General features: G+C 36.7%; 1 protein-coding gene across 7 annotated transcripts in view; it reads left to right on the plus strand.

Moving 5' to 3' along the window:
• LOC135202227 (monocarboxylate transporter 12-like) overlaps window positions 1-21,418 on the plus strand; it is a 549,632-nt gene that overhangs the window by 494,667 nt on the left and 33,547 nt on the right. For 5 of the 7 annotated variants that reach the window (XM_064231495.1, XM_064231494.1, XM_064231493.1 and 2 more), the window contains one exon: window positions 6,636-6,680. The exons of the other annotated variants lie outside the window; for them this stretch is intronic. In XM_064231495.1, the coding sequence (XP_064087565.1) occupies window positions 6,636-6,680 (45 nt within the window). The remainder of the gene's footprint in view (window positions 1-6,635; window positions 6,681-21,418) is intronic. 7 annotated transcript variants of the gene reach the window in all.

Below are 21,418 nucleotides of genomic sequence, written 5' to 3' on the forward strand. Positions count from 1 at the left end.
GTAAGTCAAGTGTACATTTCCGCAAATAAACGTCAGATTCAAACAAATCTAATGATACAAAAATGAAAAACCATGAACACGAAATATCATGAATAAAGAAAGGGAACGGTCACATTTTCTTTTGTAGAAATTCCTCCGTCGTAAAGTAAGGTGAATTCGTAATACTTTTTTTCTGGTTTAGATATTATGCACTGTTTTGTAGTTTAGTATAGAGTCCTAGTATGTCTTTAAGGTTTGCCGCGGGGGACCAAAGCAAAAGCTTTTTGTGCACCTCTTTGAGGCCGGGAACTCGAAGATGTAAAGGAGTTTTTTTTTTCTTTTCTTTTTTTTTTTAAGTAGCTCTCTGGAAAGGTAAATCAAATGAAGTGCGCCGTCGTCAGATGTTACTCTTGTCGGAAAAGGCACTTTTTGTCAAAGCTTGGCCACTTGTCTGCCCGCGAAGAAAGTTTTGTGCTTTTCATATTTCATTTCAATATACATCCAGAGGATTTATTGACAGATTTTAACGTCACATGTGGGTGCAATTGTCATGCTGATAACCCACCAAGACGTGTGGCAGAATGAGCTATACTCTGTTTTTTTTCCATCTGTCCATCCGATTGTGGTGGTCGCGCATGGTAACACTGCGTCCCGGGCTTTAAATAGTTATGATACGTGTTAGTTTTAGGTAAATAAAATGATATCTTGGTGTACATTTGCAACTGAAAAGTGTTTTAATAATTTACTGTATGCGAATTACACCGTTAATATTCGAAATAGGATATTATTTAAAGCCCGGGACGCAGTGTTACCATGCGCAAACACCACAGGCGGATGGACAGATGGAAAAAAACAGAGTAGAGTTAGCATACCTAACATGTATAATGGTTCCTTGAAAAAGGAAACGGTGGTTTAGGTGTGTGTTGGCTATGTGTAGTGTCTGTACCTCATGATGCTAGTTCCTCGTTGGACAAGTGGATTGCGTGCTCGCCTACCGATTTAGTGGTTGCGAGTTCGATTTCTGAATACCTAATCTGGTGATTAGATATTCACTTCTCGATATAATGTGGTTCGGGTCCCACAATAAACTATAGGTCCCATTGCTAGGTAACCAATTGGTTCCTAGCCACGTAAAAATATCTAATCCTACGGGCCAGCCCTAGGAGAGCTGTTAATCAACTCAGTGGTCTGGTTAAACTAAGATATACTTAACTTTTAACATCATGATGCTTAGCCCAAATATCCAGACAACGAGAATTTTCAAACACAATAACTTGGTAGACATTCTTTCACATTTTGGTTTTGTACAGCCGGGCTATTCAAACCAATTATTTAACTGCTTTATCATCTTTAACCGTTGAAGAAGACTTACATACAGCCCCCATAAATAAGACTTGGCTGTCAGTTTACCTCTTAAAATATTTTACATTCCACTGCGTTTTGTCATGGAAGTTCATAAACGCGCGGGAAAATATAGTAAGGGCTCCCAGGAACCAGCAGTTACCATTAACTTCATCCCATCCCCAACCAGACACGGTCGACAGATACCCACTGCGCATGCGCCAACACTTACAGCGCCATTCTTATCAAGTGATGATCACATCAACCGTGCATTTGACGTCTAGGTCAGTCCCTTACGACGCTCCTCATTGGCTGTTGATAAGCCAGTCACAGGGCTAGGGCTGGAAACTCTGTCTCTCTCGAGAGAGTTCTCATAGGCAGGATGTATGTTCCACCTCTCCTGAAGGATACTTCTTTCAGGATAGGTGGAACATACATCCTGTTTATGTGAACTCTCGAGAGAGACTGAGAGTTTCCAGCCCTGTGACTGGCTTATCACCAGCAAATCAGGAGCGTCGTAAGGGACTGGCCTAGACGTCAAATGCACGGTTGATGTGAATCTACTACAGCGGTTTCCCTCAGCTACTTCTGTTCGGGAGACTTGTGTCATATTTTTTTTCCCCGTCCATTTTTTCTTGCTACCAGTAACGGGAGACTCTCGATAGTCTGGCCGATTTCACTTTTAGATAACGCCAGGAACATTTGTACCTCTCCCCTGATAACCTTCGAAGCCATGCCAGACATAACCTCGAGCGAAAGAAAATATTGGAAACCAAAAGGACACAGGGCAGCTGCTGCAGACAAAAGAGAGACGACGAGACAAGAGCAGCTGAATCCTGTAATTTCTCGGGTTTCGATCGGGCCTCCTCTTTCTCTCTCTCTGCTCTTCTGGTTCGAGCTCGAGGAGGAGGAGAGCTGCTGGCGATTTCTCTGGTGAGGAGTCTCTCTCTCTCTCTCTCTCTCTCTCTCTCTCGTTAGCAGATGTAAAAGGCGAGAAATGATACGATATGGGGAAGTAAATAAAGAGGATTTATATAATAAAGATGTTAGTTATGCTCAAAAATAAATTTTAAAAAAATAAAAAATAAAAAGAGTGGATATAGGAATTTGGAACCTTTGGAACCTTGTCGCGTCAGTTTTTATTCTTGTCATTCCAACTGATGCATGAAATGAGAGGAAGAGTTGACCACAATAAAAAAAATAAAAAACAAGTGGTCAAATTCAGAGCCGAATCTTTAACGTCTGACATTCAGCTTATCTCTGTTCGACCGTTAATGAGAGTTTTATTTAGACTAAACTCAACGAAATCGAAGACGGTCGATTCTTCTGCTAAATTTCCACCGCAGGAATTATTGTTTTTTTTTTTTTTTTTTTTTTTTTTTTTTTTTTTTTTTTTCCAGTGGCAATTTAGCTCTTTTCAGGTATTAAACTTATTTTGAGAATCCGTTTTCCACACCCCAATGGTGTGGGGGGGGGGGGCGGTTAGCGCCATCAGTGCACCTCACGCGGTGCACTGCAGGCATTACTTAAAGGATCTTTGCACCCTCCCTGCGGGCCCTAGTTCCAATCCCCTTTCACTCCTTTTACTATACCTCCGTTCATAGTCTCTTCCATCTCACTTTCACCCTCTCCTGTTGCACCTCTACAACCTCCTCCATTCTCAAATGTTCCTTTCAACTCTGAATGACCTCATAAGGTCTCAGTGCTTGGCCTGTGGCCTCCATCTTATATTCCATTTACAATTCCAATTTCGCTTTAACCGTTTTATGGGGTTGTATATATATGGGTCTTCAGATTTATGGCGATTTGTTGGAGAAGATAAGACATTGGCTCGTTTTACGAACCGATATTCTCGTTTCCTGATTTAGTTTTGCGCAACGATGATGTATGTCACTTGTTACGTCCGAGTTATTTTATTTTTATTTTATTTTATTTTTATTTTTATTTATTTTATATTTTATTTTATTGTTTATTATTTTTATTTATTATTATTTTTTCTTCTTACAGGCATCTCTTGGTTCTTTGATGTTCCGTCACCTCTTCCACTACTTCCTCAGCAGCAACAGGAAATAATTGGATAATTTATCCTTACATACCCTCAATTTATGTTCAGATTAATCATTTTGCTGCAACCTTGTTTGTAGCCAGACGTAAACCTTGAACCCATCAGTGAGCAATTTTATAGATCACCTCGTTTACAAACAGGTTAGGGAGTTGAGTATATATTGGAGAATAAGCTAACTAAACAAAACCAATCTCCCTGGACATTACTAATTACCAAAAAAAAAAAAAATCAGAAAATAGTGAAAGTAATGCCAAATTCCTTTACGAAATTCATCTTTTGGAAGGTTGTCAGATCCAGTTAGGTATAAAACTAAAGTCATATACTTATTTGCATTTGTTGTTCTATATGACATTTCTGACTTCTAGATATTGATTTTTGCAATGAAGACTGCCATTTTGCATTTCAGTGAACCATTCAAGAAGTCTTTTGTAGTATAGCTAACGTATGTGTGCGCTTGGAGGTCTTGGCAGTGGTAACACAAACTTGGCAAGGGCACATCAAACCACAACAAACTTGCATGGGCACATCAAACCACAACAAACTTGGAAGGCACATCGAACCAGAATAAACTTGGCAAGGGCACATCAAACCACATCAAACTTGTCAAAAAGCTAAAAGTTGCTGACGTATTTGATATAGAGTGATATAGTTCTGACCAAATACCACCCCTTTCAATGTGTGTCTCTTACTGACTTCAAAGAAATAATTAGAGAGTTATAGAGAAGACGGGTCACTGGTGAACAAGAGCTTTTCCCCGAAGTCTGATGTTGCTTAGACTTTACTGAAGACTTTTAATTGAAAGGAAGAGGTTATCGTCCGGCCACCTGTGGCTGACTTTATTGAATCGGATTAAAAGTAACAAGGAGTTATTGCAGTGGCTCTGCTGTTATATAGTATAGCCACTAGATTTTAATAAAGTGGCAAGCTTTGCGACATGTAATAATCTTTATATTTCTTCTATAAGGATCATCATTACGGGGTGTGGATGTTACATACGATTCCATTTATCACGGATACTGTAAAGCGTTTCAGAGGCGTGGTTGGTATGGTCTTTGCCTGTCACCTCCTCGGTGACCGCGAGTTCGATTCTCTGGTATTCCACTGAGGGGTTTAAGATGTGTATTTCTGGTGACAGAAGTTCACTCTCGACGTGGTTCGGAAGTCACGTAAAGCCGTTGGTCCCGTTGCTGAATGACCATTGGTTCATGCAATGTAAAAACACCATACTAACAAACAAACAAACGGTTACTGTAAATAATAGAAAATAACATTATGCACTTCTACAGCTTTTAGTGTACTATCCCAAAACGAATGCATTTTGTAACAAAGAGTACATTTTGTAACGGAATCCTCACACCATCCTCCATGGCATCTGAAACTGTGCTGTTGCCATCAGTTCGTCTGTCATTTGTCTCTTAAATTCTGTATATGTATCCTACCATATGCTTTCCCATGTATATTAACTCCACATTACCCTACCTCTGTTAATCTCTTGTTCGTCTGTCTTACCAGTATACATTAAATGATGTTATGTCCTGTAATTCTTTTGGTATCGTCTGTCACCTCCACTGTTATGCGACAATAATTTCTCTCTCCACTGATTCAGAGCAGTATTCACTTCAGGTAATATCTCTCATTTTGTGTCTTTAATTCCCAGGTTCATTAATCTTTCTCCCTGCATTTATTTATTTTTTTAGTTAATTACTTTCTCAATTTCTTCTTGACTATTCTGTCTATTCTGTTATATCCTTGATTTGTAAGCACTTTCCTTCGTTTTCTCACACTTTCTTCTTGACTACCATCTTCTTATAAACCAGTCCATGATGTCTTTTATCATGTAAGTGCACTTCAGTTTATTTTTTTCCTTCATAAAACCTTTCACTTCCTCATCCCAGTACTTATGTTTTTCCCCTCATTCTACCCTCATATAGCCACAGTCACTATCCTTTAAACCTGTGTCCCCAGCATGGAATTTTGCAAACTCCACATCTTCTCCTTTGACCATTGTGCTTTTAACTCTTCCCCATATTCATTGCAAGTGTTCATGTCTTTTTTTATCCTTAGCTTAATTGCTTAGGAAACCATATTTTCAACCTCTTCCTCTTCAACTTGAAATTGCATTGATTTTAACTGTTGCTACAACCGCATCATGATCAAATATATCTCCAACAACCCATTTTCTCACGATAGTACCCATCAACTTCCTCATCCACTGTACTGGTAAACATAATAATCTAGCGCAATCGTTTCCTCACCATTTTCTCTTTCCCAATCATCTCTTATTGATTTTCTGTAGAATTCATCTACCTCCAACAATCAGGCCCCCTTTCCAAACACAAAACAGTTTCCATTCTCATTCATTCCAGGAACTCTATACCTTCCAAAAAGGTCTTCTCTATCTGTTGCACTTGTCTGAATTTAAATCACTTCGCAAAATCGCTCTTGTATTAGTCTTCAACGCCAGAAAGGTCAAGATTAAGACTTCCAGAAACACTCTCTTTCACCCTCGTTCGTCTTCATATGGCCCAGATATACTCCCTTTTACAACTTTTTCACCTGGCCCACAATCTTACTTGTACAGTGCTAGAACTCCACCCTTCCCCTGAGTGTTCCTGAGACTACAAGTGAACCCCCAACCTCAGCACTGTGCCTTTTAACTACATTTGCTCTTCTGCTAATAAGAGCAAGAAAGCACTATGAATCTAGCAAATCCTCCATAGTATTCTAAAGTAACTTGAAAAGTAAAAGTTAAAAAAAACACACAGGCTCTACTTGTTTCGAATCATCCCCTGCCTTGTCTACTATCACTGTATTTCTCTTTACTGTTACTATATGTCTCTTTACCACTTTTCTTGAATTTAGCCTCGTACACTTGTCTGATTCGTACTTATACTGCAAGTTACCACTTTATCTGTACTCCTTTTCTTGATTTTAGCCTTGTACACTTGTCTGATTCGTACTTATACTGCAAGTTACCACTTTATCTGTACTCCTTTTCTTGATTTTAGCCTTGTACACTTGTCTGATTCGTACTTATACTGCAAGTTACCACTTTATCTGTACTCTTTTTCTTGATTTTAGCCTTGTACACATGTCTTCTCCGTACTTAATACTGCAAGTTACCACTTTATCTGTACTCCTTTTCTTGATTTTAGCCTTGTACACTTGTCTGATTCGCTACTTATACTGCAAGTTACCCTGTAAAGTGGGCTCTGACTGTTTTTTCCCCGTCTTCCTCCGTCTCTTGCAGGCCTTGCTGAAGATGGACTAAAGCAAACGTCTATGCCGAACCAAGGTGAGGTATACCATAAGGTAATCATAGCAAAACTTAGCTGCGTTGGTCTTGGAAGTTTACTGTATTGTGACCTAAAACGCACACTGCTGTAGGAGGTGCCGTTGTGTGCTACAGTGCGCTTAAATGATGGCGATAGATAATGTAGAACCACTTACAGTGCTGCTTAAGCTTAGCCTGGTATAATGAATATGTACTTGCCTGCTGTTATTTATGTATCAGCTAATAATGCTTGCGTATATTGCATCAGAGTTTTCGCTCATTCATAAGCTGCATTAACTTCGTCGAGTGTGGAATTGCATTATGTAATGTTTAAGAAGTAGCATGCAAAATAAAATGAATACAAACACAGTGCCAAAGATGCCTTATTAACAAAAATCCCTGTGACTTTGAAAAACAGGACAAGGTAAGAAGAGTTTGGAAAAATATGGCTTCCCCCAAGATTGGTCGAAATCGAAGAAAAAAAAGACTTGGGAAAAAGTATGTGTGATGTTCTTCATAAAATTTCTCACATATACCGAGTTTTGAGCCCATTTGAAATAGTATGTATAGTAGTTCCAATCCCAATTTATCAATATGTTGTGAATGGGTATTTATGACTTGAAGTACCAAACAGTATCGGTCTGGTATGACCTACTTGAATAACTCCAAAATTCTCCCCCGTAGGAGGGCAGTGCCGTCAGTGCACCTCATGAGCTACGCTGTAGGCATTACTTCAGGCTCTTTGCAGCGTCCCTTTGGCCCCTAGCTGCAACCTCTTTCATTCCTTTTACTGTACCTCCGTTCATATTCTCTCCCTTCTGTTCTTGCTATCCATCCTCTCCTAACACTTGTTTCATAGTGCAACTGCTTTGAGGTTTTTCCGCCTGTTACACCTTTCAAACCTACTACTCTCAATTTCCCTTTCAGCGCTGAATGACTTCATAGATCCCAGCGCTTGGGTGGCCTAACTTCTATATTGCATTCCATTCAAAAATTCTCTACCAACTGAACTGAAATATCCATAGACTCACTCAGCCTTAGTGGTCGTATAACCTTTCTTCTCAGTCAGAGGTCTTACCTGCTTTTGCAAAAATGTTATCTACACACTCATTGATATATTAATATTCAGTCTATTCTCTCAGATATAATTCCTTAATAATTCACTGGTTTACAAAGAAATTGAGGCAAGCACAAAAATTCCCGTTTTTACCTAATCTGGGGGTGCTGAATTCAAATTTGAAATCCGTTTCTACTCATCACCTCTAGTTATCTATCCTGTTTTATCTGTTATAAGCTGCTGCAGCTCTTGAAATGTGCACATATATTCTCTGTTTGTACTAAAATAAGACTATTTAAAAGCCAGACAACTAGAGGTGATAGAGCAAAACTATTTATAAATTTGAATTCAGCACACCCAAATTAGCAAAAAACACCTATCCCCATTCTTGCCTCAGACCAATTTTTTTTTTTTTTTTTTTTTTGTGAACCAGTGATATATTTTGTAGACTTGAAAATATAAAATCCTCACAAGAGGAGGAGCCAGGAGATTTACCATTGATGCACTTTCGTCATTCTGTTTCGGGGGCAACTGATAAAGTGAATTAATGTGTTGCTTGTAGCAAGGGAGAATTAAATAGATGTGGGTATGGTTATGATGTTTTCAACCACCAAAGGTGGTGCTTGATTAGAAAGTTGAGGGGTTATAATATGTAAGTACACTAGCGGCAACGATTGTTGTATATTACATAACCGTATGAACTTCTTTTAAATAAGTTAAGGCATGATAATCAAACGTTTCCACAAATAATTCATCAATGATTGCAGTCCCGTAAACTTCAGAATATCAAATATAAAACTTTTCAATTCAAGAGGAAGAGAGGAGTTATGGTGCTGTAAAAAGTATATATACTTGGAAAGTTTTTAACAAAGGAATGCGAAAGCATTAAGAGGAGCCTGAGAATGAATGGGATGTTAGTGAGGTTAGTTTAATAGGCTAATTGACAGGTTAGTTAAGATATCCACTCTGTCAGGTAAATCCCTTTTTCATTGCTGAATCGAAAAATTAAGAAATCCAGACCCATATACCACTTAGTAAGCAGAAAAGATTCCGCGACCGTCAGTGGTCAGTCACCCCGTGTAGTGCAGATCTAGGTAGAGTAGTTCTAACTAACACGATATTACACTCACACATTGACCTCGATTGACGCACTCCTCATACTCACACTTTCCAGTCTCCTTTTCGTTGGAGGAACGCTTAAAACCACCATGCAGAATTTAGTAGAATGTAGATCAAACATTGGCGTCCATTTCCCACATCTTAAACACAATTGATAGGCCTATTTATTCGAAGTTTTCATTTCGTTCATGGAAACCCTCAACTATTGTATGGTATGATTTAGGGTTCAGTACAGAGGAGACTATTTTCCTTTTTTTTGACAGTTTGACAGTTACAAAAAAAAACTCAGTTGTTCTGTACGAGGTCTTTCCTGTGTTTCTGTGATCCGCGTTGTACATACATACACATACAAACACATAATATATACATTATAATATATTATAATATATAAATTATATATAAACAAAGAACTAAAATTTCATAACGATACAGCCACAGAAAGGTCTAATCTATATGAATAATGATACGACGACAGGCCGTGATAATTCTCCCGTAGTATGAGTGGAAATCTCGTGAATAATTTCGGTGAATAGAAGCCTTGGGCTCTTAAGCTCATTATTTTTTCGCTACGTTAAGGAGCTATGGGGGTCGAGAGAGAGAGAGAGAGAGAGAGAGAGAGAGAGAGAGAGAGAGAGAGAGAGAAAGAGGAACGATCAGCAGATGGAGCGGGCCAGGACGGAATTATATTGCGTTGCACGTTACAAAATTTTAGAACCGAGCCGTGAAAGCTGGAGTGAGAGGTGTTTAAAGCGCGCGAACTTTCGCGCCTTTTTTTTTTTTTTTTTTTTTTTTTTTTTTCACTCGTCAGTCGAACGAGTTTTTTTATTTTCCCCTGTAACTTGCGAGTGCGTGCGTGTCCCCGTAAGTGGCTACTGTGAAGTGCACTGTAGGCATTACTTAAGGTTCTTTACAGCGTTCCTTTCGGTCCCAAGCAGCAACCCTTTTCATTCCTTTTACTGTACCTCCGTTCATATTCTCTTTCTTCCATCTTCCTTTCCAACTTCTCCTATTAATTGATTCATAGTGAAACGGGAAGGTTCCCCCCCTCCCCCCACCCACCCCCGTTGTTACGCCTTTCAGTCCTTTCTATTGTCAGTTTCCTTTTCAGCGCTGAATGGCCTCATAGGTCCCAGTGCTTGGCCTTTGGCTATTCTATCTACCTGTCTGTATCTATCTAACTATCTATTTGTCTGTGTATGACCTCGGAGGTCCCAGTGCTTGGTCTTTGGCCTAAATTCTATATTCTATTTACCTATCTATCTAGCTATCTATCTATATGTCTGTGAATGACCTCAGAGGTCCAAGTGTTTGTCCTTTAGCCAGAATTCTATATTCTATCTACCTATCTATCTGTCTGTGAGTGACCTCAGAGCTCCCAGTGCTTGGCCTTTGGCCTAAATTCTATATTTTATCAACCTATCTGTATCTGTCTATCTATCTATATACTATCTATCTGTCTGTCTGTCTGTCTGTGAGTGAGCGCGTGCGTGTGTTTATATTTGCGTGCGTGCATGCTATGGCCATCCCTCAATTCAAAACTGTAAAATCTTTCTTCATCCAGTCGAATCGTCAAATCGTCCCGTGATGAAATGGGCAAAACTTGAGAATCCTAGTCATCTGCAACGGATCCGAACATCTTTACAGAGAGTAGAAAGGGGCTTCGGCGCCTTACTTTTGGTTTTCCGCCATTCAGAATAGAAATTCGAATTCTCGCACCACCGTGAAAAAAATCTAAACTGTTTTCCTCTAGAATTTTTGGGTCTTTTGATTTATTCACGGGGATGGACACATTTCAACTTTTCTTTTGCAATATATATATATATATATATATATATATAATCTATATATAATATATATATATTGAAAAACATATATGAAAATATATTAATTATATATATATATATATATATATAGGAAACATATATGAAATATATTAATTCCGAGGTAGAGCCTAGTTGGGATATCAAAGGGCATTTGTAGCTTATATATGTATATATATATATATATATATATATATATATATATATATATATATATATATATATATATATATATATATTATATATATATAAGCTACAAATGCCCTTTAATATCCAACTCGCTCTACCTCGGAATTAATATATTTTCATATATGTTAACCGAAGGGGCATTTTTATCAGTTGTAATTAATTTCGTCCTCTTATGGATTCGAACCAGCGGACAGAGGATAACGTGACTGAAGTCCCGATTTCTCCTCTGTGCGCTGGTTCGAATCCAAGAGAGGACGAAATTATTATCAACTAAAATGATTCCCCTTATGTTTGATATACATGAAATTATATTAATTCCGAGGTAGAGCGAATTGGATATTAAAGTAAAGGACATTTGTAGCTTGATGCGTGTATATAAATCACGGTGATGTGATAAAAAATCATATATATATATATATATATATATATATATATATATATATATATATATATATATATATGTGTGTGTGTGTGTGTGTGTGTGTGTGTGTGTGTGTATGTGTGTGTGTGTGTATATATAATATATATATATATATATATATATATATATATATATATATATATATATATATATATATATATATAATGTCTTGAGGTTGTAACGAGAATTTTGTGTGCATTTGTAGGTAAATTCTACAAAAATCACTTTAAAGAATTTCAGTAGTTTTTTTATTTATTTGAATTGTCATTTGCTCATATATTGTCAATTCTTTGTTAATTTAATTTCTCCGTACATTATCCCTTTACTCATTCTCGTCCTTTTTTTCATTTCTTGGCATAACTGATAAAATCTGAAAAATAGTTAAAACCCTAAATTTTTTTTATTAGTTTATTTATTTCATATCTGAAAATAAGCGGTTGTTTCGACGTCATGTACACTTACTAGATTCTGTTACAAATGTATTAAGTGATAAGTATAGCTACTATGCATTGAATTAAGTCATATGTATAGCTACTGTGCATTGAATTAAGTGATAAGTATAGAAACTATTCATTGAATTGAGTCATATGTATTGCTACTGTGCATTGAATTAAGTGATAAGTATAGAAACTATTCATTGAATTAAGTCATATGTATAGCTACTGTGCATTGAATTAAGTGACAAGTATAGAAACTATTAATTGAATTAAGTTATACGTATAGCTACTGTGCATTGAATTAAGTGACAAGTATAGAAACTATGCATTGAATTAAGTCATATGTATATCTACTATGCATTGAATCAAGTCATATGTATAGCTACTATGCATTGAATTAAGTCATATGTATAGCTACTGTGCATTGAATTAAGTGATAAGTATAGCCACTATGCATTGAATTAAGTCATATGTATAGTACTATGCATTGAATTAAGTGATAAGTATAGCCACTATGCATTGAAATAAGTGATATGTATAGCTACTTCGCATTGAATTAAGTCATATGTATAGCTACTATGCATTGAATTAAGTCATATGTATTGGTACTGTGTATTGAATTAAGTCATACGTATAGCTACTATGCATTGAATTAAGTCATATGTATAGCTACTACGCATTGAATTAAGTCATATGTATAGCTACTATGCATTGAATTAAGTCATATGTATAGCTACTATGCATTGAATTAAGTCATATGTATAGCTACTATGCATTGAATTAAGTCATATGTATAGCCACTATGCATTGAATTAAGTCATATGTATAGCTACTGTGCATTGAATTAAGTCATATGTATTGCTACTGTGCATTGAATTACGTCATATGTCTTGCTACTGTGCATTGAATTAAGTCATATGTATAGCTACTGCTCATTGAATTAAGTCATATGTATAGCTACTATGCATTGAATTAAGTCATATGTATTGGTACTGTGTATTGAATTAAGTCATATGTATAGCTACTATGCATTGAATTAAGTCATATGTATAGCTACTATGCATTGAATTAAGTCATATGTATAGCTACTATGCATTGAATTAAGTCATATGTATAGCCACTATGCATTGAATTAAGTCATATGTATAGCTACTGTGCATTGAATTAAGTCATATGTATAGCTACTGTGCATTGAATTAAGTCATATGTATAGCTGCTGTGCATTGAATTAAGTCATATGTATAGCTACTGTGCATTGAATTAAGTCATATGTATAGCCACTATGCATTGAATTAAGTCATATGTATAGCTACTGTGCATTGAATTAAGTCATATGTATAGCTACTATGCACTGAATTAAGTCATATGTATAGCTACTGTGCATTGAATTAAGTCATATGTATAGCTACTGTGCATTGAATTAAGTCATATGTATAGCTACTGCTCATTGAATTAAGTCATGTGTATTGCTACTGTGCATTGAATTAAGTCATATGTATAGGCACGATGCATTGAATTAAGTCATATGTATAGCTACTGTGCATTGAATTAAGCCATATGTATAGCTACTGTGCATTGAATTAAGTCATATGTATAGCTACTATGCATTGAATTAAGTCATATGTATAGCCACTATGCATTGAATTAAGTCATATGTATAGCTACTGTGCATTTAATTAAGCCATATGTATAGCTACTGTGCATTGAATTAAGTCATATGTATAGCTGCTGTGCATTGAATTAAGTGATAAGTATAGCTACTTGGCATTGAATTAAGTCATATGTATATCTACTATGCATTGAATCAAGTCATATGTATAGCTACTATGCATTGAATTGAGTCATATGTATAGCTACTATGCATTGAATTAAGTGATAAGTATAGCCACTATGCATTAAAATAAGTGATAAGTATAGCTACTATGCATTGAAATAAGTGATAAGTATAACTACTATGCATTGAATTAGTCAAATATGTAGCTCACTGTGACATTGTGAATTAAGTCATGTGTAGTGCTACTTATTGCATTGATTAAGTCATATTTATAGCTCTATGCATTGAATTAAGTGATAAGTATAGCTACTATGCATTGAATTAAGTGATAAGTATAGCTTCTATGCATTGAATTAAGTCATATGTATAGCTACTATTGCATGAAAATAAGTCATAGTATGCTTAATTGCATGATAAGTCATAAATGTCATAGCTATATGCTCATATTGTAATTGCTTACTGCATTGAATTAAGAGTCATAATTGTTAAATAAGTAACTATGCATTCCACTGGCCATGACGTAGTGTTTTTCGTAAACAACTTTTAAAATGAGATCTGGACTTCCAGGCCGCCAAGGCACTGAGTGTTTCAAACTTCGTCCTAATTCCCGGAAGTGCTGTGCATCGCATTACGTGTTTCATTAACTTTTTTTTTTTTACTGAAGAAAATGAGGTTAAAGCTGCCCTTAGCCACCCAACCATCCGGTATATAGCGTATCCATTCCATTGAGGTGTGAGAGGTGTGTATTTCTGGTGATAGAAGTTCACTCTCGACGTGGTTCGGAAGTCACGTAAAGCCGTTGGTCCCGTTGCTGAATAACCACTAGTTCCATTCAACGTAAAAACACCATACAAACAAACAAAAAAACAAACAAACAAAGGTATAGCGTATCCTCCACTCACGGTCTAGAATCTCTCTAGATAGTTCTATCTGGACCGTGCCTCCATTTTACCTTTTCAAATGAGCGTTTGACTTATGGTTAAATGTCATTTTACCTAACCTGGGCTATACGAATCTTTTGAAAGCAAATGAATACATTGCAGGATGGTAGTATGAATTTTTTAAAAATAATTAGGTAAATGGGGATGGCTCCGCGTCACAGATACGTCTTAATAAAGCATCACTTGTTCGTATGAGGTAAGTCAATTAGTTGGTCTTTTTTGCTAAGAGCAAGCGGCTTAATTGAGCGCATCTGTCAATTTAGTGTACTGCCGTAAATTAGGACGAGGTCAGAAACACTCAGTGCTTTAGCAGCATGGAAATCCTAATTTATTTACGAAAAGCACAATTTCATGGCCTCTGGAGTTAGGACATAGCAGGTGCAGCTAGAACAGCATTGAACACGAAAGGGATATAATTGAAGGAGTTCGATCCTTCATTTGTTCGCTTCACTGCTGGATTAAGGCTGCTTCAGTCTAGCATGAGAGCACTTGACACGGTTCTTCTTTGCAGACTGCATTTGTCACATAGAGTCAATGGTCACATTCACCTTATGTATATGTACTTCTCAGATCTGTGGAACTTCTTAATTAGTTTTTTCTTTTGTTTAGTAATTCTTGAATTTTTTTTTCCATTTTCCTTCGTATATATATATCTGTCAGTGCAGTTCCATTGTATATCAAGTGTAATCATTATAATAACTGAAAGAATGTCTTCAACAGCTGTCGGCAAATGAGAAGAAATGGAATAACATTGCAACATTTGCAGCTTTTCCTCGAGATAGATTCTTCAGGAATGCAGTAGATGACCCATCTGCATTCAAAAGATGCAGTACCTTCGATAACTGAGTATCCGAGTGGATGTAATTTGTACCTATGTATGCTAGTGAGAGTGATGTTGCCATGAACACCAATCTATGAAGAATAGTAAGAATCTATTTGAGCTTATTCGTAGTGCGTTATTGAAATTTAGAAACGCTTTACTTAGTATCATCTTCACTGTGATAACATAAAGTTCTAGTGGCATGTTACTTTTCAAGTTGAAATCTAAGTCAAATTCACTGGTCGTGGCCACCGGATACGTGCGGTAACATCTTGATTTTTTGCACCATTTTGGAATTGCAAGAATTTGAAATGATAGGTCTGAAGCTCATGGTGAGCCTAGAGATCTCAGATGATTAACTGAGATCACGCCCTTCGAGTCCGGTGCGAGGTTGAAACCTGCATTCCCTGGAAGCTTGAATTTCAAGTTAGTGGCCTCTTTGGTGGTGTGCTTGTTTCCGTGTGGATAGGTTTCGTCTACCGAAATGATAAATACCAACTTTAGATTCGTAGTTTGAAGTGTGGTAGTTAAGAAGACGAAATACTTCATCGTCAACAATACCTAAATGGTTGCGGGGAAAAACTCTCTATCGCGAGAGTATATATATTGTTCTAAGAGGTCCAGAATAATAATAATGTTGAATGTAAGCTGAATGTAACTGTCTAAAGCCCGGGACGCAGTGTTACCATACAAAAACACCACAGGCGGATGGACAGATGGAAAAAAGGAGAGTATAGTGGAGAGCAGGTCCGGTGGTATGATCCTGAGTGTCATGATATGCCGCTCGGATGTCGCGACTTCGCGCCTCCCCCCGAGGCGATAAAAAAACTTAACTGGCTCTGTGTCATGATCAGTTACTACCACAAGTGTTGGGGGGGCGGTCTGCGGTGTGAGGTTGAAACCTGCATTCCCTGGAAGCTTGAATTTCAAGTTAGTGGCCTCTTTGGTGTGCTTGTTCCGTGTGGATAGGTTTCGTCTACCGAAATGATAAATACCAACTTTAGTTTCGTGTGTTTGAAGTGTGGTAGTTAAGAAGACGAAATACTTCATCGTCAACAATACCTAAATTGGTTGGGAAAAACTCTATCGCGAGAGTATATATATTGTTCTAAGAGGTCCAGAATAATAATAAAAAAAAAATGTGCGAGTTCGTGCATAATTTAAAACCCCTTTACAAAGGCTTCGAACCCTTCCCTGAGTTCATCTGGACTGAAGATGAACAAGGGAAGACTTCGAAATCTTTGTAAAAGGGTTTTTAAATTATTCACGAACAAAAACTGTTGTGAGTTCGTGCATAATTTAAAACCCATTTACGAAGCTTTCGAACCTTTCCCTGGGTTCACCTGGACTGAATTCAGATGAACCGAGGGAAGACTTCGAAAGCTTTGTAAAGGGTTTTTAAATTTATGCACGAACTCGCAACACTTTTTATTAATGTGGACCTCTTAGAATAATACCTAAATACCCAGATTCTCTTTGTAGCTGTCATGAATCCAGGTCACGACTGTAACGTGTCCACCGACCCATTGGTCTCTCAATCAGCAAGGGTAAGCAGACCTGGGTTTGATCAGTGCTTGGCCGTTTGACCACCAATGGATGGCAAGCATTAGTATGCTGTTTGTCCTGCCAGTCTCGCTCAGTCGGTGACTGTCCATCTCTTTTGAGTCTATTCAGGATACTCGTGACCGCCTGAGGGGGAATGAGCATACATGTCATGTTACTCTTTGCAAGATAGGACCGAAAACGTTAAAGAGATGTTTAGTTATCACCAGATTCTTGAGCGTTATTGTGGCCTCATCCAAAAATATCGAGGCTTAGAACGAGATAGATAACACCTGCAGACAGCCGTGGGTTACGATGAAGCCAAAGAATCTGTTGATAGAGAATCCTCTGTTTCGTGTTTTTAGCTCAGTTCTGCAAAGAGTAACATGAACAACTTCGGTAATAAGTATGAATATTAGAATATTTAAGACAGTTTTGTTAATATGCATTACAATGGTTGCGGTATACTTTTACCTTTTCCACAGGTAACTGAAGTAGGCCCTAGTCCATGTTAAAGTGCTCAAGACCACAAACTAACCATGCAGTTTTTACAGACTCCATAAAACCTATATTTGTACTTAACTCGAGCATAAATACAGCCCAATAAATACTCGTGCACACTTTTAACTAGCAAAATGCCTTATTCTGGACTGTCATAATGGTATCCGAGCTATTTGTCGTTTATACTAATATTATATTATATACATACGTATATATATTATTACATATATATATATATATATATATATATATATATATATATATATATATATATACATATATATAATATATGTATATTTATTAACTATAAATATATATATATATATATATATATATATATATATATATATATATGTATATATATATATATATAAATATATATATATATATAATATATATATATATATAATATATTATTATCTATACTACTAATAATATATGATATATATTTATATATAATATATATATATATATTCTATATATATTATATATATTATATATATATATATATATATATTCTATATAATATGTATATAATATATATTATATATATATATATATATAATATATAACGATAATGAAAAGTACTAAGGCTACCAAAGCTATTAACAAAGAATCACCTGTTCCCTTAGTGTGTTACCGCCCCCCCCTCCCCCGCCCCCCCACCCTCCAGTAATGGTCAAAAACTGTAGTTGCGAAACCCCTCCGTACCCCCGGATAGTTGAGCGAGCGAATGAAATTCGTATTTCTGATCAACAACAGCTTAACATGAAGAGAATTCAACAATTTGAAAAAAAAAAAACACACTTTCAACCATAAAACGTAATGAAAAGTACTAAGGCTACCAAAGCTATTAACAAAGAATCACCTGCTCCCTTAGTGTGTTACCGCCCCCCACTCCAGTAATGGTCAAAAACTGTAGTTTGCGAAACCTCCGTACCCCGGTATAGTTGAGCGAGCGAATGAATTCGTATTGATCAACAACAGCTTAACAAATGAGAAGAAACACATGTTAAAAAAAAAATTTCCTTCCCGCCCACTGGCCCAGCGTACACGTACAATCCCGTGTTCAACTGTATATACAGCTATACAGTACTTTCCAATAAAGTGCGATATTAGCACCGAACGATATTCAGAGTGGGAAGGCAATAACAATAAACATTGTATCATACAAATTTAATGGCCCGTCTCTCACGATGTCATTCATGCATCGTTATACGCAGGCACAAAAAATACAAAATAAACGCCAATAAAACCCAGCGAGCAATAAACCGAATGATAAACACGCACGGGAATAAATATATATTTATATATTTTTTAATGTGTAACGAATAATTCCCATAAGCGTATATCTGATCCAAGGACACGAATTAGAATGCCATATGAATCTAGTAGTGTGGTCATCTCAAAAAAAAAAAAAAAAAAAAAAAAAGACTACTTTTTGGTTGCTATTAAATTAAGTTAACTGTAATACCATCTCTCAAAATTTCCATTTACAGTCCTATTAAACGACAAATAACTGTCCAAATCGTATGATTCGAATGGACCAATCGTCGCGTAGCTGGCTTGGTAAATCACCTGTCAGAATGGACAGAAAACCCATTAGGACTTTGACTTGCAAAAAGGCCATTAATGTCCAGCGTGTGAAATTTTATTATATATTCTATATATATATATATATATATATATATATATAATATATATACATAATATATATATATATATATATATATATATATATATATATATATATATATCATAAAATCCACGTAAGAAGGCGAGTGAAAACCGGGGACTTGGCACATGTACTTTCACAGTTTATTCTACACATTCTCAAGTTCATAATGAGCACAAACATAGTTTACATTTTTTTTTTATACAAAACTGAGTATACTGGTTTTCACTCGTCTTCATACGTGGATTTTATACTATTTTCAAGCAGGCAAACGATATATATATATATATATATATATATATATATATATATATATATATATATATATAAATGCTTTCAGGCTTAAATATTTATTGTTTCGTATGCCATTCATTGCATGTAATACCACCTGTGATATGTCAGTTGCTAAGGAATGAATAAAAACAGCGTTTACCATTCGGTGACATACGGACGCAAAAGAAATTCCAGATGAAATAAGAGAAGCAAATGAGAGAGAGAGAGAGAGAGAGAGAGAGAGAGAGAGAGAAGGGAGGGGGGCAGGGAGGAGATTTCAAGTAGACTTTCGTGACATCACTCTGTAAGGGGGACAAGTAAGTGGGCCTTGCTGAAGCGACTTCTGACGGAAAAATCGTCCGAAGCCGTTCTGTCCAAGTTAAAGCCGGAGTCTGGCTCTGCTACCTTAGGATCTACCTACCTTTCAATTTAAAGCTGAGGGGTGGAGTTAACGCATTGAGGAAAAAGGGGTTATTTTTGGCACGGCTCCATGGAAATAGCGCATGAAGACTTGCATTTTATCGCGTGTCTTTCGTTACTGAATGAATTGCTTGCCAATTTTTTTTTCTACATTCTCGTATTGTGTCATGGCATTTTTACACGATAAAATCTGAGTGCATTGCTTGCTAAATGTTTTTTTCTACATTCTGGTATTGTGTCATGGAATTTTTACAAGATGAAATCTGAATGAATTGCTTGTAAAAAAAATTTTCTACATTCTCTTATTGTATCGTGGAATTTTTACATGATAAAATCTGAATGAATTGCTTACATTTGTTTTCTATATTTTCGTATTGTGTCATGGAATTTTTGCAAGATAAAATCTGAATGAATTGCTTGCAAAAAATTTTCCTACATTCTGGTATTGTGTCATGGAATTTTACATAATAAAATCTGAATTAATTGCTTGCAAATTTTTTTTTCTCTACATTCACGTATTTTCATGGAATTTTTAAAAAGTAAAATGGCATTGAATATGACATGCAAGTGATGTTGACATTGATGGAGATCGTGTAGAAAAATTCTTCATTGTCAAATTAACGATAGTGAGCGTAGAAGTCACTCAGAATCACTATCCCAGCCCGAAAATTATGACTATAGTAAATTCACATCCACCGAGCATTTGATGTCTAGGCCACCAGTCCCTTACGACGCTCCTGATTGGCCGTTGATAAGCCAACCACAGGGCTGGAAACTCGCAGTCTCTCGAGAGTTCACATAGGTAGGATGTATGTTCCACCCCTCCTGAAAGACGTATCCCTCAGGAGAGGTCATAGATCCTACCCATGTGAACTCTCTCGAGAGAGACAGAGTTTCCAGCCCTGTGGTTGGCTTATCAGCAGCTAATCAGGAGCGTCGTAAGGGACTGTTGGCCTAGACATCAAATGCTCGGTGGATGTGGATCTACTATAGCTGAGTTAAGTAGAAGCAGTCCGGTTTCCCTCAGTGATCTATTCATGGTGGAGGAAGACACCGTACATGTTAATAACACTGTATATGTTACAGTATACGACTGTGAAGCCAGGGAGTTCATGAAATCCTGAAATTTGTTCAGGGAATTCGTGAAATCACCAATTCACTTATGGGCATTGGATCCCAGAGGAGCTAGTACTAAACACTGCGAAACATTCGATTGCCGAGGGACTAGTACTAAACACGGTGAAACAGTGTACGTAGATGAATCAGTATCACCATGTTTAGTACTAGCCCTTGTGGGGGTCAAATGCCCCTAAGTAAATAGTTGATTTCACGAATTCCCTGAAAATCCCCAGTGTACGTAGATGAATCACTGATTCGCCGTGTTTAGTACTAGCCCCTACGGAGGTCAAATGTCCTTTAGTGAATTGTTGATTTCACACTCTTACTGAAACATATATCGACAGTTGAGTGGAAGCCTTGGATGTTATGAGAGTAGTGAAGGATTTTTGCATATGAGAGAGAGAGAGAGAGAGAGAGAGAGAGACGGGGGAAGATAGTATGTTGCTTGAAAATGAATTCCTTCATGATGAACCTAGTGAATCAAATAAATGGCAAAGTTCAAAGTTAATAACGAGAGTGACAGGTAGCAAATGTGTTTAAACAGTTAACTTGTATATTTTTCGTTGTCAGTCTAACTAACGTTAAACTGAAACTCTCCTTTTAATGGAAAGTTTGCGAAGAGAGCCAGATTTGAAGATCAAACTTTCCTCC

This window comes from Macrobrachium nipponense, chromosome 30 (genome assembly GCF_015104395.2).
Source record: "Macrobrachium nipponense isolate FS-2020 chromosome 30, ASM1510439v2, whole genome shotgun sequence".
Taxonomy (NCBI): Eukaryota; Metazoa; Arthropoda; class Malacostraca; order Decapoda; family Palaemonidae; genus Macrobrachium; species Macrobrachium nipponense.